The 27,676-nt window shown below is 44.7% G+C and overlaps 3 protein-coding genes across 5 annotated transcripts; all 3 read left to right on the plus strand.

Annotated features, from left to right (window-relative positions):
* Window positions 1–2,647: 2,647 nt before the first annotated feature.
* LOC118504067 (proton-associated sugar transporter A-like) lies at window positions 2,648–10,628 on the plus strand. Of its 3 annotated transcripts, none has more exons than XM_036038109.1 (5): window positions 2,648–3,209; window positions 8,126–8,381; window positions 8,465–9,030; window positions 9,103–10,022; window positions 10,098–10,628. In XM_036038109.1, the coding sequence occupies exons 2-5, from the start codon at window positions 8,257–8,259 to the stop codon at window positions 10,326–10,328; spliced, it is 1,842 nt and encodes a 613-aa protein (XP_035894002.1). In that variant the 5' UTR covers window positions 2,648–3,209; window positions 8,126–8,256; the 3' UTR covers window positions 10,329–10,628. The 3 variants fall into 3 exon arrangements, with proteins under 3 accessions (XP_035894002.1, XP_035894001.1, XP_035894000.1); XM_036038108.1 differs by lacking the exon at window positions 2,648–3,209 and adding an exon at window positions 7,493–7,582; XM_036038107.1 differs by lacking the exon at window positions 2,648–3,209 and adding an exon at window positions 7,883–8,051.
* Window positions 10,629–12,486: 1,858 nt separating this feature from the next.
* Window positions 12,487–18,619, plus strand: LOC118504070 (proton-associated sugar transporter A-like). Its single transcript, XM_036038116.1, has 5 exons — window positions 12,487–13,268; window positions 14,642–14,904; window positions 16,833–17,090; window positions 17,160–18,070; window positions 18,169–18,619. The coding sequence occupies exons 1-5, from the start codon at window positions 12,970–12,972 to the stop codon at window positions 18,391–18,393; spliced, it is 1,956 nt and encodes a 651-aa protein (XP_035894009.1). The 5' UTR covers window positions 12,487–12,969; the 3' UTR covers window positions 18,394–18,619.
* A 3,678-nt stretch (window positions 18,620–22,297) lies between these two features.
* On the plus strand, window positions 22,298–27,232 carry LOC118504086 (proton-associated sugar transporter A-like). Its single transcript, XM_036038157.1, has 6 exons — window positions 22,298–22,959; window positions 25,140–25,591; window positions 25,752–26,412; window positions 26,474–26,648; window positions 26,711–26,806; window positions 26,874–27,232. Exons 1-6 carry the CDS (start codon window positions 22,811–22,813, stop codon window positions 27,003–27,005), a joined length of 1,665 nt encoding a protein of 554 aa, XP_035894050.1. The 5' UTR covers window positions 22,298–22,810; the 3' UTR covers window positions 27,006–27,232.
* The last annotated feature ends 444 nt before the right edge of the window (window positions 27,233–27,676 follow it).

The following is a 27,676-nucleotide window of genomic DNA, read 5'->3' on the forward strand; positions in this document are numbered from 1 at the left end:
AAATTGTGCATTAAAATATTTGAATCAAGCTAGTAAAATCTTTATTGTCACACCGTCGGGGGTGTGCAGATATTTGCCATGTAGATAAAAAGAGATATCTCCAGTTGCAGAAATGCATCGCCTACAATCACCAATGATGTAAGCTAAGATTTACAATCGTGACACGTGCTAAACCTAAAGCTTCGTTTTGCGAATGTCCATTGTTTATTTGCATTTCTACCTGCCAGTATAATCCCGGTAGTATGTTCTCCCAGGGCCATACCGGACTGCACCTTCCAGAAAGGTGTCGCAGCCGTATGATGACGAACCGGCGAGACGTTGACAGAACGGTGATAGTCGGCACTGATAAACTCGCAGCATCGTAGCCTGTAGTAGAAAATGGGGGCCGAAGGAAATTTCCTATCTCTCGATCCAGAAAAGCCCATCCGAGCAGTTCGGCACAGATAACGCATCCAAACACAGACGCGAGCGCACGCTCCCGCTCGTCCACGCCCATGTGTACTCCCAACTAATCCCAGCAGAGAAAGTCCGGCATGATGGATGGTGTTACGTGCCGGCGACAGTTCATCACAACTCGTGCAGCATACGTATCATCTACAGGTGCACCGATTTCGGCACAACCGAAAACACTTTCACATAACGCGTCGTGACATACGATTGATAATAGGAGCAGGCAGGGTGCTAAGTTCACGGTCCTGCTACCAGCATCTTGTTTCGGATACTCGTGGGTGCAAAGAATAGCGAATTGTTCATTATCGGCGTTTGATAAGAAACTGGTCCGTACTGAATCACTAGCAGCGATTGTCAATCAGTTTGATGCCGCTCAATTTGGCCAACCGTGTTTCCAGGCCTCTTTTTACACTGATGAAACAAATCGTTCGATGTCGGTAGTTCCGCATGCCAAACTGCCACCGAAAACTGTTGGTGTAGGTTGCTGGTTAGTGTTTATTAACTGATTATGGGCGTTGATTGTGAGCCGGTGGAATTCCAGCGTGTACATGGGCATGGACAAATAGACTCAGCCAAACAGATGACAACGGAGCGTCCGTGGGAAAGATTGTTCTAGACTGGGACAGCTGTGGACAAAGTTGCAATTGTCTACCATCGACGTGTGGTTGGGATGAGTAATTTATTGAATGTTGAGTTCGTACCAATGAGTGCAGAGGATTTTTCCGAAAGGACCCACGGACACAAATGTAGATTCAATCTTCACAGGGAAAGTTTCATAAATAATTAAATGAAAAGCTTCAAAATTTTCCTCTTGGTGGACAATAAAACCTCAGAAGGGTTAGTCTGCCACTTATGGCTTCTAGCTTCTGGCCAGGGTTCGCCCAAGATGCCTCATCCAAGGAGCCTCTTCCTAGGAGCCTAGTCCAAGGGGCCTCATCCAAGGGCTTTCAATCAAGATGCGTCATCCAAGGGATATCGTTCAAGGAGCCTCATTCAAGGGACCTAGTCCAAAGAACCTAGTTCAAGGGACCTAGTCCAAAGGACCTTGTCCAAAGAACCTAGTCCAAGGAACCTAGTCCAAGAGACCTAGTCCTAGAGACCTAGTCCAAGGGATCTAGTCTAAGGTACCTAGTCCAAGGAACCTAGTCCAAGGGAGCTAGTCCAAGGGGCCTCGTCCAAGCGACCTCATTCAAGGGACCTACTCCAAGTCCCACAGGGCCTCATTCAACGGGTCTCGTTCAAGAGGCCTAATCCAAGAGGCATCGTCAAGGTCCAAGGGACCTCGCCTAAGGGGCCTAGTGCAAGGGGCCTCATACCAGGAGCCTCCTCCAAGGCGTCTCAACCAAGGTGCCTCATCCAAGGCATATCGTGCAAGAGGTCTTGTTCAAGGACACTCGTCCAAGGGACCTCGTCCAAGAGGACCAGTCAAAGAGGCATCATCCAAGAGACTTAGTTTAACGGGCCTAGTCCAAGAGGCCTCGTCCAAGGAGCCTCAACCAAGAGTCCAGAGAGAGAGGCCTTGTCCAAGCGAGTTGGTTTTATGGGCCTAGTTCAAGAGGTCTCGTCCAAGGTGTATAAACCAAGGGTAAATTCAATTTTCCTGCGAAATCTATCTCAAGATAACAGGAAGCAATGGGAATCGGCACATTTTACTCATCACAACCGATCCTCATCGTCACAAGCTTGTGCCTTCCCGGAACAGCGTACCGACAGGTGAAAGATAATGGCACAAAGTGAGAAGAAAATTGACGGACAAGGATTTCGATTGTTTTCAGCACGTCGAGAGAAATGTCAGCCACACTGTCCACCAAACCATGGCACGTAGAAGGCGAAGAAGCAGCAACAAAAGAACCCCGCTCAACGCAACAAGAATCGCGTGCTCGGTAGCTGTTACTTTGCGGCACAATCGAGATGCAGCTTCAGTGATACACATTATCATCGATAAGCTTCGGAAGAGTTTTTGAGGGTGGTGCTCTGGTGAATCTCTGTGCTGTTTTTTTTTTTCTCGCCGCACTCGATCAGATTTACACACACCTTCCCTCCCCTCATGTTATGTTCCCCACCGGCCTGTACTATCGGAAAACAGATGATGGAATCGGTGCGTGATGATGGGCTGAGGTGCAGCAGGGCAGTCTTGCAAATGGGCAGTCAACGAGCGACCGATAGGGTGAGTGAGAGCATTGTATAAATTAATCTTCAACCGCTGTGGGAGCGTTCAGTGTGCGGTAGATAACCGGCTGGTATAGCACGGGTCCTCGAACTGTCCGTCCCCGGTGTGCGAGTGTGTGCTCAAGTCTCAGACTCAGCTCAGTTTCGAATCGTTGCCAGTGTGCCACATTTTACGAATAGTTTACGGGTGTCACCTTTGCTCTGTCACCGTCCGTCAATAGTGTGTTGCTGACAGTCCTTGCCAAACTCCCACCCTGAATGGGACCAGTGTTCCTTGGACGAGCAGTACCCGTTAAGGACACGTGACGTACAGTGAGTTCCCGTAGCCACCAAGTCAAGCAAGTGAAGCTGTGTAAACAGGTGTGTGAGGTGAAGTGAGTGAAAGTTATGTGCAAACCGTACCCATTCGCTGACTACAAGACACGACGTCTGAAGGCAGTAATAAGTCGTCAGCAAACCATCAGAACATTAGCGTGCCGTTTCGCACCGTGAACCAGTGGGAGCTCGAATTGTTCCAAGCGGTGTAAAGAAAGCGAGAAATTCCCCGGAGTTGATTTTTTTTTTTCGTTTGCTTGGGGAAGACTAGTTGGGTGAGTACTTGAAGGGTGGATCTAGTGGGTAAAAAAGGGGCATGCGATAATCCTGGTCACGAGCGTGTGGGAGCAAATGCGTTGCTAAGGGTGAAACCGTTTGACTGGTGTGCGATGGACGATCAGAATGTTGATGCAATTGTTGCAATTAGAAGGTGTGATGAAGTGATCCGAGCTTCTTTTTGTTGCTACTCTCCCATGCGAACTCTCCTTTGAATAATTTCGCGGAATTGGCACCAGCCCCATGCATGGCATCATCTGACCAGTATCCTCAATACAGGATATTAGAAATTCTATGCGATGCTTTTAACCAGTTCCAGGAATCTTCTACCACAGCTTTCTGCTCCGGAGTTTGCGGAGCGTTGTTAGCTTTGGTACGTGCAATGTACTTTACTATGAAAATTAGGCTCTACTTTCGGTATTACTACCTCATATCTAGGCGCATCACCAAAGGCACAGGATCAATTAAATTTGCATCATAATCACAGTTCCAGCAATGAAAGCAACACCCATCGGAGGGATATAATTCCTGCCGGTAACTTCATTCGACTGAGGGATGTTCTGGACCGGTCCAGTGTCCGGCCAGTGTCCGTTAAAGTGTAGGCAAATAAACTGTAATTTATAGCTCTATTGATAGTTTTCTCTGAAGTGAGGTTAGTTTCATTGTTGCTCAGTGCTTTGATGAGCTTGACATTGAATAATGGCGGCTAGTTGTGGGCAGTACGCCTGTTGGCAGGCGAATGAACAATGCCCGATGGCAATAAGTAGATTGTTACAAACATTTAACGACGTCCAGAATGTAAGTGGAGCCTTCGCCTTAACTGTTAGCTAATCGCTTTAAATTATAATTTTGATTTATTTTATATTTACACTGTTTTAGAATGAATGTAATGAATGTTCATAAAGGATTCTTCTTAAAAAACATCTAAAAAAATAAAATTTAACTTAGTTCAAGCAACTAAGAGATACCTTTTTTTTGTTTGTTTTGGCCATATTATGGCTCGTAAGACTTAATTATAGCCTGGCCGAATAGTAAGTACTTTCCACTGCGTTAACGGTTTGGATGGGATAAGGTATTTTGTTCTGTGTAGTAGAATCCCTATCAATAGGTGTAATGAATTTTCAAAGAATGTGCCGCATAAAATCATTGCCTTCGACAAGTTTGATATTTACCTTGATGAAAGTACTGCTAACTTGTCAAAAAAGTTGAAAATCGTTTCAATATATATGTAGTTGCGTTACACGCATCGACGCAGCACTAGCAGTAGTCGGAGGTTTGACCTTCAAAACCCCAGACCTCGCTAGTCGAAATAGGGTTCGCCACACCTCGTCCGGGTACACCGCGTGATCTTCCAGACAAGACGATGCACAACGTGTCCCCCGTCCAACAGTAAAAGACAGTTTCATCGCTGCACCACCAAACCACTCAAACACCGATCGCGATTGCAGCGAAGACAGCTCAGACTTTACAAGATTTTACGGAACGGAGTGAAAGGGAATATGCGTATTATCTTTCACTCATACCAATAGCGTTCCCAGGAGTTAGGCTTCGGTTAAGGAAAAACAAGCCAAAACAAGCAGTTCTTTTTAGAACTCAAATTTAGTGGTTGATGTTCAGGATAATATATTATTTTTTAATAAACTCTTGTGTGTCACCCTCGTAATTATATTATGAAATTTAGCAGTAGCCACTTGGTACTTTTATGATGGTACTGATGGAACTTTTAATGAACCAGAGTTTTAGTTGTAATTTTCCTTTACGGTAGAAAATGGAAATTTAGACATAAAGGCCTAGACAAGAAAATTATGCTAACAGATTTTCCTTTTTTGAGTTAGAATGACTTTTCACCCTGCTAGAATATTAGAGGATTAATTATATCCTTCATTACACGGCTACACAACAACTACTACCATTTTACAGCACGAAATAGCGTTCAAAAATTCGCCCGTGACCAAACCTCAAACATATTCATGAACAATTTTAATCCACCACCCTCCCGGCTCGATATCCAATCAGTGTTTGAATTTTTGTGAGTGTTGCACCGGGTATGCAATCTATTAGGCTGCCCATTGCCATTGACACAAATGTTTCTCATTCGCAGACGGATCGGAAAAAAGCTACCCCTAAAGCTCTCCAGAACGTTCGCGAAGCGTGTATGTGTCTACATTTTGGGGCAGCGTTAATGTTTTGCATCGCCCTACACGTGTATGGGCATACGAAACATGCTGCTGACGTGCAAGCATGCGGAATGAATGCGCGAACCTCTGGTGAACTTGAACTGAGCGTGTGGGAAAAAGGTGGCTGCGTTGTGGCACCATCCGCAAGAAAAGCATAACCACGCACTCACCCCATTCCATTGGGCTACCACCATCAGTAGTCAGTCAGCCAGTACAGCGGGCAAACAATGTTTTGTGGATGAGTTGTTCTCGTAACAAGCTCGGCGGTAAATACCTGTGCTCTAAATATCGAACCAGCATCAAGTGCACACTTGAGGAGGGACTAGGCGCGAAATAGTTCTTTAATTTATAATACTGGACCCCCTTCAAGACGTCATCGACGGCTGGGACACTTCAACTGCAATGGAACAGCCCATCCATCACGCTCGCATCAGTATGAAACGGTTCAAGAAGCCCTTGTTTCGTGTGTTTGTTAGCCGAAGCTTGTTCTTCCTGTAGACAGAAGCATAAGACTCGCACTTATCAGTGCTCCATTCCATTTGGTTCTTCTGGCCCGTACCCGCAAATCACTTTTTGCAAGCAAAAACGGTCAGTCAAGCTAAACATTAATTGGAATCGCTTAATCTATTACACTCCTTCGCCCTGCCGACCATGCAAAGCTGGATTAGTGCGATTAGTGGGAACCTATTGAGATGGTTCTACCAGCAGATAACGGTTTTGCTTATGATCGATGACATAATAAGCTAGCAATGTGGCCGGGTTTGCCGAAATTAATTAGACGCAGTACTCGCGAACGCAGAAGCATGGCCATCAAAAAGCCATGACCTAACATAACTTCCATTGATAAAATACGCTTTACTCAGATTTTGCATCTTCAGCGGTCGCTTTCTTGGAGCTAGCTGTGTTTCTCACAAAAAGTGGTGTTGTCGTTGTGTGTTTCCTTAACAACACTCATCACGACCTGTTTTCTCGCGGTATGCTAATGATGTTTTCCTTCACGCATGTGTGAAAATCACTTAAGAATTACATCCATACATTTGTGTCGTGACAATTCACCCGCCGACTTCATACAAATCTACAGATCGTCGCGAGAAAGGGCGACAGAGTGAGACAGGTTTAATGATGGGAAAAAGTTTTCAACACCCTCCCGTTCCTCCAGCGATCGATATTGGCAGATGGAAAATTTATGGCAGAATTCAAAACAGATGCAAAGTGAGGAGCTTTTTGCCGCTTGTTATCCTTTCCGTTTCGTCACACATGACGCATTAGGCGAAAGCTTTCCGCTTTGTGACAGGGCGTGTTGACGTGGAAGTTATTATTGATGCGGACGAAAATAGGAAATATTTTTCCTTGGGGGGAAATATTGTTGGGGAAGGCATTGTCGGGAGTATATTTTTAATTATAGATGCTGTTGAAGATTTCATAACATTAAGTTAAAGTTGATTCCATTGAAATAAAATTTCATTCAAAATTTTTTATTGTACTTCGAATAACCCCCGTTGGAATGGCATTTAACTTATGAACGGTACCAATAAAAGAACAGCTGAGCAATGAGAATGAGCAGTAAAAAGATTATGCTGATAGTGGAACCGGGGGCATTTGAAGAGGACCGGAAGATTCAGGGCTCGGTCGACAGCTCGTAACTATGGTAACAGACGTTCTCAAGGCATCGGTAGACGAGTGGTTGCTGTTCAAGCACTAGAAGTAGCTAGTCGTCTGTGCTAGACAACAAAGCAAACTACAGACAGAACGTAAAACCTTCCCATAAAAAAACATTCCATTCTACGGAGTAATGGTGTGAGCGCAATCATTTTTCGACTTTAATGAGTTCTTTTGTGTTTTCCGGATAGCCTTAAAATGCTTTAAAATGGTTACGGAATTGCTTTTACCCTTTTTCCGAGCGTTGTTCGGTCGATTTTGAGAGGTCTCGCAACGTATGCTAGATTGCGTTTAAAAGAGAATCATTGCATACCTTCAGGCGCTACCAGGATAACTTGGATGCATCTTGACATCAAAACAAAACTTTTTTTTTTTCATTAAACACAGTAAGCATCGGCTACTCACCACGAGCCGACTTGCGAAAACCGGTGTGGTAGACCAATTGTCAAAACACTTGTTTGTGCTCCAGAAATGTCCAGCATACTTTGGAGGGGTTGAAATTATTCCACACTGAACCAAAAACCAAATCATGACAAGTGAGTAATTCTACGAGATTTAAAATAATTGAGCAGAAGCGACAAGAACGCCAGCTAACGCTATCGTTCCGGGGATGTAGTTATTAGGGCGGCAGAAAATTAACCATAAAATCATGCCGGGAAGCTTGGACGAAGAACGACGTTTTCGGCGCGATAACGTATCAAACGGGATGCGTTTTTTCGTCCATGTACCACGATGGTGTAAACAAAAAAAAAAAGTGATCACAACTCCTCACGATTAGAAGCGACAGCGTTGTTGTTTGTTCGGGTCGCGTCGGGATGCTGCGCCTAATGGGTCGTCGAAACGGAATGTCACGTTTAGTTAGTGTTCATAGCCCAAGACGGATTATGGTTCAGCGGTTCGCCTGTTGCCGAGCGTACTTGACCGTTCTTAGTCCAGCTAAATAGAGTAGAATTAATTGCGTGCCACAAAACCAACCTGTCCAATGTTTGGCCATGAACGGTTATGGTTGGGAACATTTACCGTTGCTCTACAATTTTCCACCAAACGCTAATTAACACCTTCTCTCTGCCCATTTGTAGAAACAAACGAAGATCCAAGCAAAGGCGGAAGCGCGGGCACGTTAGGACAATCGCAGCCGGGCACTAGCAGCAGCAAACCGACAACTTCCAGACGTGCACAGCTCAGCACCTCACTCCAGAGCAGCCTCACAATGGTCGCCGGTGGTGGTAGCAATTTCCATTCGGAGTTTCGCAATGACCCCGTGGTAAAGGAGATGAGACATGTCCGGGAAGAGAATGCACGGCGCCAAAAACATGACTACTCACACGTGTTTCGGTGAGTGGGCACGCCACAACCCGTTTACGTCAGCAAACTAGCCCATCCCCCTCAAACCCGTAATTTTGTGTTCTCCTCCACAGAAATAAGTCCCGGTTCGATTTCGTCAGAATCTCAGCCGTCATCATGGGGATGGAGTTTGTGTACTCCGCCGAGACGGCCTTTGTCTCTCCGATCTTGCTCAGCATCGGCATCGAACATCAGCTAATGACCATGGTGTGGGGCATCTCACCCCTGATCGGCTTCTTCCTATCGCCCGTTATCGGCTCGATTAGTGATCGATGCCGGTCGAGGTTCGGCCGAAGACGCCCGGTACTGTTTGCGCTCGGTGTCGGTCTGATAACGGGTTGCATACTGGTACCGTACGGGAAAAACATTGGCGCCTGGTTTGGTGATTTGGGCGAGATCGTGGACGATCCGGCCAACACGTTCAACGGTGCCGCAGCCCTGATAGATCTCAACGGGACGATCGTATCCGACGCGTTCCGATCGTACAACTTTTACCGGGTCGATGAAGAAATTGCCGAACATCGGACGGACTATCGGTGGGCGATCGTGATCACCATTATCGGTACGATCCTGACCGACTTCAATGCGGACAACTGTATGACACCGTCGCGTGCCTTCCTGCTGGACGTGTCGTTGCCAGGTAAGAATGAGCGTGTGCTTGCGATGTAGAATTCCTGTACAAGTGATGCCATCCATCCCTTCTTTTCTGCAGAGGACCATGGGCGTGCCTGTAGTACTTTCTCTATACTTGCCGGACTCGGCGGTTCGATAGGCTACGCAATGGGAGGCATCAACTGGGACAATACCTCGTTCGGAGAGTTCTTGGGCGGTAGCATCAAGACCGTCTTCACGCTGGTGGTGATCATCTTCACCATCTGTCTTACCATCAGCCTGACCAGCTTCCGTGAGATCCCACTGCCGCTGCTCGAATCGGACGAACTGCTGCGCCCGCTAACGGAAGCAACGATCAAGAAGGAGAAAGCACGCCGTCAGAACCAAATTTTCGTGGTGAAAGATGTAAGCAAAGCGCTAACGGCTCAGCTGCAATCGATCCAATCGCCCCAGGACGCCGTGCCGCAGAAGATTAACAATGCGCTGGTTGATGTGGAGCGTGCTCCCCCGGCAAAGGATGCCGAGGTTGAGTTGGAGGAAGAGGAGGAAAACGTACAGATGGGTCCGATGGATTTCATCAAGAGCATCGTCATGATGCCGAAATCGATTGCGATCCTCTGCCTGACGAATCTGTTCTGCTGGATGAGCCATCTCAGCTACGCGCTGTACTTTACGGACTTTGTTGGTGAGGAGGTGTTTAAGGGCAATCCGGCGGCACCTTCGTACTCGGACGAGTATAAGCTGTTTCTGGAAGGCGTCCGGTATGCCTGCTTCGGTATGGCCATCTACTCCATCTCGTGCTCCACCTGCTCGTTCACGATCGAGAAGCTGATCAAGGTGTTGAAGGCACGCACGGTGTACTGCGGCGGGCTGATACTGGACGCGATCGGTATGGCTTGTATGGCCTTCTTCCCGAACAAGGTGACCGTGTACGTGCTGAGTGCAACCGGTGGAATCGTGTACGCACTGCTCTTCACGATGCCGTTCCTGCTGCTTGGACAGTATCACGCGAAGGGAACGGTAAGTACTCTGCTAAAAAAAAACCCCGAACCCCGGTGGGTCCTGTATGTTAATCTATCCTCTCGTGTCCCACAGTTTAAGGTGACGAAACCGGGCACAGAGCCAACGCACGAACGGAAGCGAGGTCTCGCAACGGACATTGCCGTCGTCGGTGGTATGATCTTCGTAGCACAAATCATCGTTGCCCTCGGCATGGGTTCGCTTATCTCCGCGTTCGGCACGACCTCGGTCGTCGTGTTCAGTGCCAGCATTTGCAGTCTGCTCGCCTCGGTCTGTGCCTCGCAAGTTGTCTACATGGACCTGTAATGAGCGGTGCGGTTCGACTAGACCGGCCTCCTAAAGTACAACCAGACAGACCGACAGACGAATAGCATGAAAAGCCCACAGTGCGCCGTGGTATGGTGGGGACCATTGTGATACCAACCCAACGTTATGCAGTGTCTACTACTACTTCGTGCCGAGAGCGTGCTACTACTACTGCTACTACCTGGCACCTTATTTAAATCGTGTACATGGCGGGTGGAACCCATTTGCTTACTGTTTTAGTGTTTTGTTTTGTAGGTAATTTGACACAATAAACATGCTTCATGCATAATGCCTAGACGACATCGTTTTGCAGACCGGGGTTGAATGGTTGCTTATCGGTACGGTATTTATTAATTTGCTTTCAATCGTTGGGAGAATAAATTTTTAATATGCCATAAAGCTGATTTACGTTGGGTATTTCTTGGGGATGTAATTGAGTTGTGTGTTTGCATTGGGCTTGAGAAAAAATTGAAGCACGAACTTCAAGATGTAATGAATGGCCAGTCCTGCCATATGAAGACACATGAAGGCGGTTGTTTGATTTTTATTCGCAACAAATTGTAGATTTATTTATTTATTCCCGATTTTACTGTCTTTTTAATCATTAAAATTTTGCAGTACAATTTAGCTTTATTTATTCGTTTACAAATTCGCGAGATGCGATCAAAAATAGTAAACACACAGTTCAAGATAAGCTCTTTATGGTAAATATATCGAAGCTTCCCAACCAATTTCTTAAAGTAAAGGGTAGAGATATGAGTTAGGAGTACGTTTAAAGGAAAATAACAGATGCCCAACAATTCCTTCTCAGTTCCACAAAATACATGGTAGAACGTTTTATGGCCGCAAGCCCTGGTTGCATCAAGGTTTTGATTGCTTTACGACGGTTTGACTCTGTTTATTTTTTCTTAATGCTTACATTAGTGTCCCATTTTTCATCTTTGGTCATCGATTTTTTAAGAAATAAGTCGATTGAATTTCATGGAGCCATACTACCGGGTAAGGTAATTCAGCCCAATGCATTTCTTGGATTATTTAGACTTGCGTTCAAACATAAACTCAAGCTCAAAATTCATATTATTGTTTGGACCACTTTTCTGGCAGACTTGCCAATATCGGTCATGAAGAGAAAGAACAACACAAAGACGCTGACAAATTTATTCTACCTGTAGCATATTTTTGTAACGGATTAAGCTACTATTGCACGATGCGGATATGACCCCTCAATAAAACAACTACATTTCTTGCTCCGATTTTCACCGCCCCAATGTATGCAATCACTGGAAAAAAGGAAAACTTTTTTACTACCTCGCACACATTGGGAACACAGGTTTGGCATTGGTTGGTTGGAATTAACATTCCGCCAAACCCTCGAGTGCTATCACACAGCTCAGAGAAAAACCGAGCGCCTAAATGTAGGCTTGCAGCAGTACACGGTAGCAAGCGCAACCACACGCTGATAACGGCAGCGCAAGTATGTATGTTACAAACCATGTGATAATGCTTGTCCGACGTGCCGACAATGATAAACAATTTTTTATCCGAAAACCAAAAATAAACCCGCCCGGAATGCCATTACCGGTTGAACGTGTATTACTTAATTGAAAGCAACAATGGCTCCGTGTCAGCTGTGTGCGGGAGGAATAAATGTTGTGAAATGATAATCCCGCAGGGGGATATAGGTGAGTTGGAAAAGTACCACCGTACCATTAGTGGTGAATGCTTCTTATCAGAGCTGCAAGCTTTACAAGATCTGCGAGTAAACAGCGCTGGCAGACGTGATCCGAGCTATCTTAATATCCCGGATACAGCAATGGGGCGGGGATACAGTTATGACCTTCATTGGATAGGAAGTAGATGGAGAATCATAGAATCGTGTCAAATAAAGCATGTATAGGCATTCCATAAGACTTTATTAAATTTTAAATAGTTTTGCAAAAATTTTCCGTTAGACTTTCAATGCAAAATGGCACCCATATTCCACGTCACTATCAGATCATCCTCGATCGCTTGTAGCTGCGTCGAGCTGGGAGTTACCCTCCGTCAGCATATTCGCGTTACTCCCCATTAAGCAGAAGCAGATTCCATGCCGATAAGCTGTCCGTCAGTTTCCATTTCACCTGCTGCTGCTGCCTGCCTGCCAGTGTGGGTTAGCCGATCAGCCACATCCGTTCGTCCGGATTAACATCTTTCGGTCGCACAACGTCATGTCGTGTCATGAGTCAATGTGCCCTCCATCGACGTACGGGTGCGATACCTGCCAACGAGCGCTTTCAGTAGTAGCTTGCCGCCCGATCGATTAGCTTGGAGCGCAGCTTAGACGCACCACATTTTCGGTGGTGGCCGGACACGTCCGAACGAACGCTCGCTGGATCGCCCCGTAAATCCAAACATTTTCTTATCGGGCCTGGTGTGTTTCTGTTCTGTTGTTGTTATTTATCAACACCGGCAATCTAACAAGCGTGACACGGAAAGCACGAGAGCGCGCGGGTGCGGGTGTGTAACGGTGACGCAGGTGACGCAACCGAGGTGACGCCTTTACGGTAACGCCCGGGTAACGCTCGACCCCGGCACAGTGTAGAGCGGAGTGCAGCGGGGTTTGCACGCGCCCGGCCAACCTCAGACAGCCTCCGCGGCTAGCATGCTGCGCGAGATAAAGGGCATTTACAATTGGCTCGCGTCGGTCGCGATCAGTGGCACGCGGGCACTGAGCGGTTCCAGACCGGTACGGGCATTACAGTGCACCAGACGCTACCGTACCGTTTCCGGACTAGACGCGACAATGGTAAAGACCGGGTCGGGTGGAGGTTCTTCGGCCGCTTCCGGGCGGGTAGTGCTGGCCCGTAAGACCACCGGACCGGATCCGGTGGTGGAGGAGTTGCGGCGCGTGCGGGAGGAGAACGCACGCCACAAACAGTACGACTATTCGCACGTGTTCAGGTAGGCATGATGGATGGCTTGATCAGGTGTAATCTGGTGGTTGGCAGTAAAAAAAAACGAAAACTAACGCCGTGTGTGCGTGCTTAGCCTAAGTGATGCTTGCAGAAGCATTCGGTTACGCATAATGTGATTATCTAACTGTGGCTTTTCGTGAAGGAATGGAAGGACGTGTGGCGATACAAACCAAAACGAGGCAATGAAAAAAGTAGGTGCTGATTTAAGGTTTCGTGATACGACCGTGTAATAGGAAGTGATCGTTCATACTGTAAGACGAGTAGAGGAAAGCTGGTGTACTTGACAGTGACGGTAGTGATTTAAATAATACGGCCTAATGTGAGTGATCTTTGTGAGAAGTGATCTTTGATAAACAAAGTGTTGAAGTTTAAGGTCTTCTGATGACGCTCAAAGTAGGTGAAGGTGGTATCAAGGTTCGTTGTTGGTGTCGGTGACCTTAAAAAAGTGAAAAAAAACGGGATGGTTCCTTGAAGAGTTACGCTTGAATCGTACAAATGTAGCAACAAAGTGAAGTTGCTACTAGCACATCGAGATCACCATCTACTAACTACATTGGAGCCTTACAGAGAGTTTTGGGTGAATTCAATTATGACTTAGCCTAATCCAGCATGAAACCTCAAAATATCACCATCAATCAATCCAGTGTAGTGGCAGCTGACTTCAGTGATTGCAACATTAGACCAATATAAACGTTCCGATAGAGTGCATGGATCAGTGCTATGGATTCTGAGGGGATCTCTGCAGAGGTGTCAGTTCGAAAGACGAATAGTAATACAACTCAAGTGAAGATTGATCGTCCCGACGGTAGAGGCGTCAGTGATACCGATCTTTGCGATGCCGAGGACTGGGCCATTCCCCTATAGTGAGGACTGACTATTCTATTAACTCTAATAAGTTAGAGTTGACATGCATTACCTTTAAGCGAAGAAGAAGTGATGATCTTCATTCATACGACGGGACATTACCATTGCCTACTTAAGTGTACCTTGGAACCTTACAAAGTGATATCTGAAGTTCTAACTCAATGGATCTCTCTCCAATTCTGGATCTTGGAATGGAACCTTTACGAATCTTCCAACAGAGTGTAGTGATATAGAGCATGATTGCTGCTTCATTTACCAACAAACGTTAATATACTTATCGTAGCAAATCAAACGTAACCTTCAGTCAATGTAAAGCAAGACCCAATTCTAAGAGGCTTTCACTGACCCTCCATCAACCTGTAACCAACTAGCTCTAGACCATTTCTCCGTGCTTCGTGAGACATAACTTGACGTTTGATCACTTTCTATGCTCACGCACTAACGACCCAACAAACAGTGCACCAGCTTATCCTTCGTCTGCACCTTTTCTGGTAGGAAAAAAACGCTGCTCGACTTTGTCCGGCTGTCGTTCGTGATCATGGGCATCGAGATTGTGTACTCGGCGGAGACGGCCTTCGTGACACCGATTCTGCTCGGCATCGGCATCGAACATCAGCTGATGACGATCGTCTGGGGAATTTCACCGCTCATCGGCTTCATCGTCTCACCGTTTCTGGGCACGTTTAGCGATCGGTGCCGGTCGCGGCTAGGTCGCCGCCGGCCGCTACTGCTAGTGCTCGGAACGGGGCTCGTGCTAGGTGAGTGGCCGGCCTAAACGTGCTGGCACGTGCCGGAAAACCAATTTCTCTAATGCATGCCCGGAGATAGTTAGACAAATTGTACGAGAAAATTAGGAACCATGTAATGCAACCAGTGACCGAGCAAGCCGATTAAACGTCCGACAGCTAACTGAACCTTGGCACTGGCTGCCAGTACCACTCGTATGAATGGCGTCGTACTTTATCAAAACAGTAGCTAGTGCTAAACATGCCATTTGCCTGTGCGCCTCTGTATGTAGCTCATTCATGATGGCGAGATGTGAGCACGCATCGCTATTCTATTTATCATTTAATCTCTAGTGCTCACAGCGTCCACTCGCGTTTTTAATGAGCAAAGGCACGAATTAAATCTCGATCGGAACACCGCGATTCGAGCACGTTACGCCACAGTCTAGACTGCGCCAGATCCAGATGGTAATAAAAAGAATTGCCGACCTCTTATCACGGCCAGCTTAATGCTAGATATCGCATCGCCGGAACAGCATTTTCGGGAGCTACCGACCAAATTTACCACCGCGGGTGATCGATCGATGACTCAATGAGCTTATCAAACTTCACAGTTTATTGCTTCGCCCACCGCTCACGCGTTTTGTTTGCGCATGGTGATGCGATGTGGTTCACTTATCGCATAATGTGCTTTGATTTAATTTAGCGTTTTACCATTCGATTACCGATCGCTTAGCAGTGTGTGTGTGTGTGTGCGAGAGTGATGACAACTGTGCAGGGTGTTTTGAATCGCTCCAGGATGCCATTCGTTGCTCATCCAGCTAATGAGCGTTGCAGCCAATGCACGTGCACTGATAATGTTTGGCCGGGCAGGACGGTTTAACAATTTTGCACCCGCAAGTGTGTATGTTTTCTTCGCTGACCTTTACTGTGGCTGTGGAGGACTGGACGGGCCAATTATCATTTGTTGTTTTCTGTTTTAAAGTCGCATAAACATATGCACAGAGAATGCATCGATTGGATTTACAAAGAATGAACGATTTCAGACTTACAAAGAAAGATTGCGCATTGCTTTGGTAAATAAATGGTGAGGTAATAATGGTATTGGAATTGTGCTTACTGTAATGAACATAGCTAAGAATTTGTTTAAAGGTTTCATAGCCGATAAGCTTTCAGATCTCTCTGATAGGCCGTCGTTCATGATTAAACAAAATAAATCTATAATGCTGACCAATACCAATACAGCTAATAGACACAACAGATTTTAAATTAGCATAAAGTGCGATGTTTTTAAAATTGTATAAAAAATTGGTAAACTAATGTACGGACATTCTAATAATTCAAAAGCATAGCATGCTCTAAAACTGCTGGCTATAAATATCTACTTACTTTTTATAGTAGATATAAAGGTTACTAAGACATTTATGGCATACAAAGAATCCAATACAATCCAATACGATACTTTACTTTTTTCCACAAAATATGTAAATAAATAAAATTGATGATTTAAGAGAAGAGCAGATAGATCATAATAAATCGGAGACCTCGGTATGTAGCTTGATATAAAGCTGTATTGGCAAGAAGATCATGAGACCCAAGAATCGCTTCTATTAGACGAACTTTTATTCGATCATGCTGTAGCCTGGAGCTCTTCTTTCATTCGTCGTGATGCTTTGAGGATTGAAAATATTTGAAAATTATCAGTTGTTAGGCGAATTTAAGTCAGCTTTAACTATAGAAAATTTCTCATAAGCTTAATATAAACCTCTTGGAAATATTACTCCCTGAAATTTGAAACATTATTGCATCTGTCTATAAGATACATAAATTGGTGCTTAGAACTTAGTAATAGTAGCAGCTTAGTGAAGTATAAAGGAATATATTTAATTTCTGGAACGCAAACCAACATAAGGAAGCTCTCTCTATTTCAATAGATAACATTTTCTGCTTAATTGTTCCAGGATGCCTTTTGCTACCGTTTGGAGAAACGATAGGACATTGGCTGGGCGATATAGGCGAGTCTGGGCAGCCGGTCATAAACAACACCGTAACGATCGATCGCGATTACAACCCCTACCAATCTTCATCATCTGGTGCCACTACGGAACACTACAAATGGGCGATAGTGGTCACCATACTCGGTACGATACTATTGGACTTTTGTGCCGACTCTTCACAGGCTCCTTCCATGGCCTATCTGTTGGATGTGAGTCTTCCTGGTAAGTTGAAACTATTATGATTATTCCTGCTAAAGTTACTCTTAACAAACTCGACCTTCACAATTCTAGAGGACCACGGACAAGCCTGCAGCACCTACTCGCTGCTGTCCGGTGTTGGAGGATGCATCGGATATCTGATCGGTGCCATCAACTGGGATGGCACGGTGCTGGGAGAGCTTCTCGGTGGCAACATCAACACCGTCTTCATCCTGGTGACGGTAATATTTGCCCTCTGCCTCTGCGTAACCGTGTGTAGCTTTCGAGAAATTCCACTACCGCTGATGGAGCACGACCAGCAACTGCAACCACTGACCGAGCGTATAATAGCCGAAGAGCGGCAACGTCGCACTACCGAAAAGAATCTGCTTCCGATGAAAAACATTGCAGACACCCTGTTACTTCAGCTCGACAGTGAGCAGGACCCCGAAGAGGGAGATTTAGCTAGCTCCAATGGAACCTCCGACCAGAAGCCTCTCTTGAGCGGATTTCTTGAGCAGAACGAACCTAGCTCAAATCATCGCTCGGCGAAAGAGTTTCTGAAGACCACCTTCCGGATACCCTCCACGCTTGGCATACTGTGTCTGACGAATCTGTTCTGCTGGATGAGCCACATCAGCTACTCGCTGTACTTTACGGATTTCGTCGGTGAGAACGTGTTCGGTGGTGATCCGATGGCACACTCCGATTCGGATGAGTACGCGCTGTACATCGAGGGTGTCCGGTATGGGTGTTTCGGGATGGCCATTTACTCGATAGCCTGTTCGACGTACTCGTGTACGATCGAGCGAATGATACGATTGTTCCGAGCACGGTTCGTGTACAGTGGAGGACTGTTGATTGATTTCCTTGGCATGCTGTGTATGGCCATGTTCCCGAACAAAGTGACGGTGTACGTGTTTAGTGTTACGGGTGGAATTGTCGGGGCGCTGCTCTTTACCATGCCGTACATCATACTGGCAAAGTACCATGCGAAAGGATTGGTATGTTATGTTAAGCTAATTAAATCGATTTATTGCTATTAGAAAGGAGCATAACATGGAATGGAATGTAATTTTTCCATCCCTTCTTTTGTCCCCAGCTTGATACGTGCAACGAAACAAATCCGATGCAACCGCGACGTGGACTGGCGTCGGACATTTCCATCATCGGTAGCATGCTGTTTGTGGCGCAAATCATTCTCTCCCTGACGATGGGTCCGCTGGTGACGCTTACCGGCACGACGGCATCGGTCATATACACGGCAAGCGCTTGCAGTCTAATGGCGTCTATATGTGCCACGCAGGTCCAGTATCTGGATCTGTAGCCGGGGTTTTGGGAAGAAGAGTTTGAAAGTGCATTTAAGCGTGCGGCACTGCACGCAGTGTGATACTACGGTTGCGGAGAGGGATTTAACGATAAGGCTAGCGCAAACGATCGATTTTAGAATTATTGATACATCGATAGTGAATTTAATGAAATTATACTATTAAAAGAAGCGAATGGAAGAGAAAACAACAACAGCAATCCATAAAATATAGTTTGCGTACCGATTCGTGTTTTACTGTGCGTATTCGATCGATGACACACAGCTGGTTTGTGTCTGAGCTAAGCTACGCCTAAAGGTATGCAATGGTAGATTTCCCATATTTCGCTTACCCAAACAACAAGTTAAGGCTCGGAAGGTAAAACTTGGAATGGAAAAAAGCCTACAGAGAAGTGTAAATACAGTTTCATAATTTGATTTAAATAATTATAAGAAAATTAAAATCACTATGAGAAATAGAGTAGAATGAAAAATAAAAAAATGCTAAAAGAAGTTCATAAAACTTGTGTGCTAATTTGGTTTTTTATTAATAAAACTTTATGACGAAAGAACATTTCGGTTGATAAAAGGAGAATTTTAAGCCGTAGCGTGGCAAATTATTCTTACAGATAGTATTCTTCGAATATATTTTTAAAACGTTATGCTAACGCCCAATGAATATGCAATTTGCATTACATGCAATTTAAAATGAAGCATGAAATTCCACTCGCATTTTATTACGATTTTTTCCGACTGTTTCTGATTGATCTGATTGGGAAAACTCTACGACATATTCTATTTAAACCCCAAAATGTTTTATAAACGACACAATAAAACTACAATAAATTCTTTTCTTTCTCCTACACTTCGCAAACAACAACATCCTAACCACCCGCCGATCAATTATCGTTCCATGCGGATACGAATGCTTTTACCATTGTAAAACACTCCACTTTATTGATACGCGCTTTTGTTGAGATTGCTGAACAATTTTGGGGAAAGATAGCTATCTGACGCTGGTAAGATCGTAAAGCCTTGGCTGGTGGGAATCTCCGATACCGCTCGCCGAAAACTCCCCTTCAATTTCCGAACCATCGTCGCCGATCGTTTAATCATTATCGTCCTGATTAAACGGTCATATAAGCTTTAGCAATCGCCACAACAAGATATTGCACTGTATGCGGTCTATCGTGCTGCAAAGCAGGTTTAGCCGATTGACGCAATTTTGAGTGTCGAACATTTTTCGCGATAAAGACGATTGGCGAACCCGCTTAATGGCAGTATCCTTCGGGACGCACGTTCGGTACCCGCGAAGGCGCGTGTATGTGATGTTTTGCGCTGCGTGTGATAATTTACAGCCCTTCTCTTGCTATACTAGAGACGATATATATTTGCACTTTGGTTAGGATTAGCCTTTTCTGTTTATCAATCAATTGCGATTCACACTGCAAAGCTGAAGGAAACAGATGTGGGAAAATCCCTTAGGCTAATTAGAATCACAGGACCGACAGGACGTGGCTGTTTTACTGTGCGCATTTTTACCCAACTAAATAGCATTGTTTAGGACCCCGAAGCTTAGATAGAACAACCATATCACTGCATGACGTGCAACAGATCGTTCAACAAGAAGCGAACGGAAAAAATCCCTTTAAACGTGTTTGAAAATTACCGTTCAGGCTAGGGCAATTAATTTGTTGCCCCTGTTCGCCGTGTCATTCGTGTTGACGGATCGATTCTGATCAGACTGATCTACCGAAACGATCGTGCCGCTTAGTGACCTTCCGTTCGAGCCACAAGTAACAGCAGGTTACTCACCGGTGCTGGACCGTACACTCGCCTGTACCACTACACATGTTTCAGTGAGTGAGTGTGTAAAGTTGAAACGGAATGCGTTGAGTGGTTTTCACAAGAGGAAAAAAAAAACCTCAACAGCTGTGACTGGAAGCTGCACAAACCAAAAATCGGATAGACAAGCCCAGGATGACTGTGAAGAATTAAAGTGACCTTTACGAACTTTGTTTGCGGTTCCGATAACTGATTTTACATGCGCTTAATAGTTTTATATAACGGTATCCGAGTTGTTTTTTATGATTTAATGATGTTTTATAAAAACGTAATTTTAATGAAATTCTGTTGAAATAAATGAAGTAATGCAAACTTATATCGAAATTCACACATTCGTTATTGTTATTAACCGTATTGATTTTTTATAATCATAAGGAACGGCCTGGCCTTATTGCTTCTTATTGAATTTATTACAGATAGATGTTTTATGTTTCAAAGCATTGAATCAGAAAAAAATAAAAGTATTTTAAATATTTAATATATTTAATATATTTAAATACAAAATTAAAAAATCTGCAATTAATCAACACTTAATTTTAAAAAGAAAAAAAATCATCTTTTTTTCTCCTTTTATTTCCTTTTATACTTCAATTGCAATTTTCTTTTCTTTTCTATTTTATTTGTTCCCTGTGTTCGGCTTTTTTTGTTTTTTTTTCTTATTACCTTTTTTTCTTTTTTCCTCTTCTTTCTCTGATTATGTTTCGTCCTTTGCTTCTTTTTACCGTTCGATTTGTTCTATTACTCTTCTTCTTTTCACTTTTTTTATTTCATTTTTATTTGTTTCTTTTTTATTTCTTGCTATTTTATTTTTCTATTTCATAATTTAGTACGCTGCTATACTTGTTTTTTTTTCTTTTAAGCTTTTAAGCTTTATTCTAGGACTAGGTAGCTCTTTATTCTACTTCTTCTTATAGTGATTTATGATTATTGAAATCTTCATTTTTTTATGAATATTTTAGTTTCTGTGTTTTCGTTCTTCCAAATTCTTTTCAATTTTTCTCGTAACTTATGTTTAGTTAATGCTCTTCAAATGTTGATATACATTTGTTCAGGTTCGTTATTTATTCGGTAGTTCATTTATTTTCTACTAATTTTCTATAAAACCAATGATCTTCTTACTGTATTTGAGAACCTCTGCCACAGTATACCTCTGCATAGATACTACTGCCGGAAGTAAGGCCACTTGAATTTTATCCTCTCTAAGGGCTCAATCAGCTGTCACTGTTGCTAGCAAATACTAAGACATGGCAACATAGAAAGTATAATAAAATTTCAAAATCTAACGTTAAATAATCTCTGTAACTGATGGAATTATCAGTCAGTTAAAGCAATCCAATGAACGCTTGTGATTATCACGCAATATGTTTTGTGAAAGCATTACTGTTTCTATGGGAAAGCAAACCAAGAATATCGTTCCGAATGTGATTCGAGACTCAAAACACTAGGAACTGAGCATTGCAATCACGTGATTTTTATAATGGTTTACCCTTAAACTTGAACTTTCACAGTGACCGCCTCATGATGCAAGCGATGATATAATCCTGAGCGTTTACCACCAACCAGTCCCGTGCTCTTGTCACAGACTGACTAATACTTTCTGATCACTCTTCGCCCATTCGGCTTATCGAGAAATGGATCCTGCCATCGAGTGTCCTGTATTAATCGATGCACTCACACGTTTGAGTGTTACACACCCTGCACAGAAAACAAAAATGGCCACCATAAACCCCAAATGCGAAACTGCTGCGTAACAACACACACCGCCGAACACTGACCTTTAATGATACGGGCAGTATCGGCATCAGTACGGAGCACGATTAGAGAGCCTGCCCGACCCGGGGCTCTAGTTAGGATAATAAAGTCCGGTCGTAAAATGCCACCTTATCAGACGGTTATTCGGTACGATACTTTCTTCGAATTGTGATCACCTATTCGCCCAAGGACGTTCTACCGGCGTACGGCTAAAGTTCCCCCCCACTCTCAAAGGGGCGGTTGTGTAGGTTTTGGTGCCGCTAATGGTGGTTGTGATGGTTGGACAGGTAATCGCAACGCCGGTATATAAGGGCGATCGTAACCGGCGACACGGTTTAGTTGTGTTCTCGCGTCGTTTCTCGCTGAAAGAGGTTTACTGTTGGGGAGGGAATCGCATCCCTGTCCGAACGTTGCAGCTCGCAAGATCTGGGAGAGTTCGTTGTGAATGTTGTGCTGGTGCTGGAGCTAGGTGTGTGGAATGTGTGGCGGAATCCTTTTTCTTCAGGATCGACGAGTTTTTAACACGAAACGATTGTGAGACTGGATTCGTAGTGAGGATCGTTGGTTGCAGTTCAAATTCGCGTCGATCGTGCAGCATGCATTCGATGGTGTCGGTATTCCCCGGGAACGGGTGACGACTTGCTGATCCTACTGCTCAGAAGTTATCAGCTCCGAGTGATCGAAAGGTGTTACTACAAGAAGGTGCCATTTAGTGTCCGAAATTTAAATCGCTAACAGAAAAGCTGTCAGGTGATCTCCTGGAGTGCCTCCTGAGTATATCTATATTAGACACAGTGCGGAACAGTGAGTGGTAACACCTTTGTGTCTTCAAAACGACAACATGGCGGACACGGAGCAGTCCAAAACGGATGTCGCGGTGTACGCGAACGGAAATTCGCTACCGACCGAAAAGGAGATTATGGATGGCATGCTGCAAGTGCGCTTTCTGCACGCCAAAAAGCAAGATCGCGATTATTCACACATGTTCAGGTAATTAGATCGTATCGGGCCGGTGGGGTCGGTGGGGTTTGATGAGGATGGGAAAGCGTTGATGATGTTTTGTCTGTGTCACAAGCTGTTTATAATTTCAACTGAAATTATCTGCCCGGGGAAGTAGGTTGGAAAATGACGTTATCATTGTCAGGGTTAATCTCGCGTCATGATGAGCTGGTTTAAGCAGGAAAATGTTGGTTAGTGGGAATTGGTGTGGTAAAGAGTGCATTTTTTTTTCGTCATACACGGATTGATGAGTTATTTGAAATTGAGGACAGATTTTTCATTTCTGGTAAATGACAACAATATCGCTACTATAGCTGTAAAAAGTAGAACAAATATTTAAAAATCTACTAAAAATCTTGAAATATGATTTAATTAAAATGCAAACAAGAGAGAGAAAAAATAAAAATTAAAGCACAAACAGAATCTCAACAAGAACTAAATAAAGGTGAAAAAGAACAGTGAAAAAAGACTTTAGATAGTCGAAGTTCGAAATAATGACAGAGCAGTAATGGAATGCAGGTAAAAAGAAATTAAAAATTGATTGCTCCAAAAAAAAGTGAAACAGGAAAAAACAAGAAAAATAAGAAAAGAATAAAAATAAGAAAAAGTAGTAAAAGAAGACGATTCCTAAAGAAGAAAAAGTAAGTAATAAGAAAAAAAGGGAAGAATAGAAAAAGATAAAAAAAAACAAGAATAAAGTTAAAAGAATAAGAAAAGGAATAAGATATAATAACAAAATCAAACATATGAACAATTGCTATAAAACTACATGGTAAAAATGGAACAGTGCCTCAATTAACAACCAATATAAATGCTGACAGTGAAGAACTTCCTCCCGGCCTAGTGGCATTGACATCATTTCCGAGCTGCCGAGTGACGTGCAGAGCGCTTTACGGTCGTTGTAAATTTAATATCCCAACGCTGCTTTTACTTATACAACCGTGATGCACTCTTTCCGCTCTCAAAACCGCCAGTACCGCACGGCGATAGTGTCGCAACGAAGCGTCACAACCCGAGCTAGATTGCACAGGTTCCGTCTAAGGTGTCTATCTGCCATACTGCCATCTGGCTCTGAGCCCGCACTAATCTATACCCAATTGACCGGTTTATCGTCGGAGGATCGTATTGGTCGCGCGGGGCCAGGTATAAAATCTTATCGTCCCGTGTGTGTTTTTGCAAACTTCTCGGGTTTTTCGGACCAATCTCAAGTGATAATGTTTTGGGCTCGATTTGACGTCATGGACCCATTTTGTCCAGGACAGGGTGTTCTCCTATCCTTTTCTTCGGTCATTTCATATTCACGCGGTCCGGTTGTGATGAAAGGCTTTTTTTTGGGCAGGTTTTGCTTAAATCAACAACCAGCCGCAAACCAATCTGCTCTTTTATCTGCGTACATAAACGTTACTCTTCATCCCCGGGTAGAGAGAGATAATCTGGACAAGGTTAAAGTCCAGATGGTTTAAGGGTGACAGTTGCTTGATACCATCAGGAATAGATAAGTGCATTCAAACAGTTGGTTTGATTTATTTTCACCTCCAGGGGTTTTTGTTAAGGGGTTGTGTTTGTTTTGAATAAACTCTAGCTTGTGGGACATAGAAACTGAAATGCGCATATGGTGTCCTACGACAGGTTATTTGATTCGGTGACTCACCCGTGTTTGTGTTTTGATTTTTGGACCAATATGAATCTAGTGACCCTAGTGTGTGGTAAATTCAGTTTGGGATAAACATAATACTGGTTTTGGCCTGACGCAAAACAGCACGGACAGGGCTAAACATAGAACCGGCCGGAGTGCAGTGAGGCTTCAGTGAAAGGCTTCAAAGGTAAAACAAATCCGGTTTGAATATTCAGATCTTGTGTAGCTGTTCTGCTGAAAACAGCTCATAATTTGAGCTCCACAACCATAACAAAAAAAAAAAGCAGCTGAGCGGAGTTTGGAGATGCTTGAAGTCTAGCTCTTACTCAGAGCTAGATTGAAGTTGAATCATTCCGGGAAATTCAAAATGACAGTTGGTAACTTTGGGCTGGTTCTTTAAAACCTATAGTTTGTCAACATTAACAGAGTCAGGTGCTATAGCAACCCTTAAATGTTTGATAACCTCCTTTCAGGGTTTCCCTCCAATTTTGTTTCAAATCTAAACCATTTTTATTCTCCTCCCAAAACATTGTAGGAAAAAGTCGCGCTGGCAGCTGATACGGCTCTCCATGGTAATCGTCGGCATCGAGTTCCTGTACGCCGCCGAGACAGCCTTCGTCACACCAATCCTTCTCGGGATCGGCCTTTCCCACACCTTCATGACCATGATATGGGCTTTCTCACCAGTGCTCGGATTCTTCTTCGCGCCCATGATTGCATCGTTCAGCGACACGATACGGCTGCAGTGGGGAAGGCGTCGACCCGTCCTGCTAGCGTTGGGCCTGGCAATGATGGCGGGCATGTGGATATTACCGCACGGTAAAACGATCGGTGTATTCTTCGGTGATCCCGATGTGCCGGTCGATCAGATGGAGGGTTTCCGGTGGTCCATCCCGGTTACGATAGTAGGACTCGTGCTGACGGATTTCGATGCCGAGACGAGCAATGGTATTGCCCGCGCGTACTTCATGGACATGTGTACACCGGGTAAGTTTATGAAAAGAGGCTCGACCAGCACAAGCTGAATCTCTTGAATTTTAAGAGCCTGAAAGTATGCAATTTCGATGCATCTCTGAGATCAAAGATCTGAGATTCTCATGCAAAAGGAAATGAACTCTTAACCTTAACGCGCAATGTTCACCCACAGACGATCAGGCACGGGTACTGACGACGGCCATGTTCATCGGTGGACTCGGCGGTACGGCCGGATACGTGCTCGGGGCGATCGACTGGAGCCAAACCAATCTGGACATCCTTGGAAGCAACGAAGCGACCGTCTTCCTCTTCGTGTTCATCGTGCTCGGCGTTGGTCTGCTGATCACCCTCACCAGCTACCGTGAAATCCCGCTGCCCTTAATGGAGAGTGATCCACTCCTGCGACCGATCAACTCGAACGCGTTCGAGGCGGAAAAGGCCCGCCAGCTGGCCGTGTACAGCATCTCGAAGGACGTGCTCGTTGATCCAGTCAAACCGGACAAGGACGCTAACGTGTCCGTCGATGAGGATGACGACGATAAGCCGCTACGGTTGCGCGACTTTGTGAAGAACATTGTGCGGATGCCGAAAAGTTTGTTCATTCTGTACTCGACCCAGTTCTTCTCGCAGCTCGGCTATCTCAGCTACTGTCTGTACTTTACCGACTTTGTCGGTGCGGAAGTGTTCGGTGGTGATGTCTCGGCCCCACCGGGCACACCGGAAGCGGCACTGTACGAGGAGGGTGTACGGTACGGTTGCTGGGGCATGGCAGTGTTTGCTGTGTGCAGTGCGTCCTATTCGGCCATCATCGAGCAGCTGGTGAAGCGGTTTAGGTAAGTGTGGGCGGTCAGCAAGCGGAGGAACTCGAATGATGAAGCATTTCCATTCCTTCAGTGCTCGTCCGGTGTATATGGGTGGATTGTTGCTGTTCAGCCTGGGTATGCTGTTTATGGGACTGTTCAGGGAGAAGTTTATGATCTTCATAGCGTGTCCGACGGTGGGCATCATGTACGCCACTATGTACTCTCTTCCGTACCTGCTGGTGTCGCAGTATCACTCCAAAAATTCTGTAAGTGCTCTTCCCCGGTGCTTTTGTCCTACGAGAAACTAACTTCTGAATGTTACTTCCAGTTTGAAGTAAAAGATGGTAAGTGTGTTCCAAACACAACCAAGCGTGGCTTCGGTGCAGACGTTTCGCTAATGAGCAGCATGCTTTTCCTCGCCCAGGTATGAGTGCTTAGTGTAGCTTTGTTTTCACTGTCAATCCAATAACACAATTCCCATTCTTCCACAGCTCATCATATCGCTTGCCATCGGAAGCATCATCGATGCGGTCGAATCGAATGTGGTGGTCATCTTCTCCGCCAGCATATTCTCCCTTATCGCTGCCCTGACAGCCTCCCAGATTGTCTACATGGGACTGTGATAGATAAATCCGATAGCCTTTTTTCTACTTTCGACAATCTGAAACGTTCGGAAACGGGCTGGGACGGCGAGCTTAAATAAGGAAATGTGATAAACTGTATTACTTTAGCCCGATAGTTGATGTGATTTATCTCGCACAAGCAAATACGACGTTGCTCGTGAAGGCATAACGGTAGCATTGGTGCATGGAAACTTTAATAAACATACCTCGCTGGTTTATATGTTTTACGAGAAACTATATTTTGTGAGTTATGAGAAATTAAATAAGGATTCCCGTCGATTATTGATTCCCGTCGGTAACCAGTATATTCTATCTGGGCACCTGTGGACACAGACCGTGGCATATGCAAAATAGTCACAACCGATTGTTCTTTCCTCGAGGATATTTTAGATCGAGTTTGTTCTTGGTTGTGTTTTCATAAGTCTTCTAAGGTTTTTGTGTTAATCGTCCTTCCGTCATCAAGGACGCAGGTGTTTGGTTCGACACCGGTTTTACTTTTCTGCATCATAACGATGCCGTGCTGGGTAGCACTTGGAGAATACCTGGTTTGCTGAAACTTGTAGCTCAAGATTCCTCCAACCCTCTATGCCTGAAGACTCTGTTTTGTTCGTTATTCAGGTCCTTATTGGAGTATTGCTCAGTGGTCGGGACCCCCTCTGCCAGGGTTCATA

Source organism: Anopheles stephensi, chromosome 2 (genome assembly GCF_013141755.1).
Source record: "Anopheles stephensi strain Indian chromosome 2, UCI_ANSTEP_V1.0, whole genome shotgun sequence".
NCBI lineage: Eukaryota > Metazoa > Arthropoda > Insecta > Diptera > Culicidae > Anopheles > Anopheles stephensi.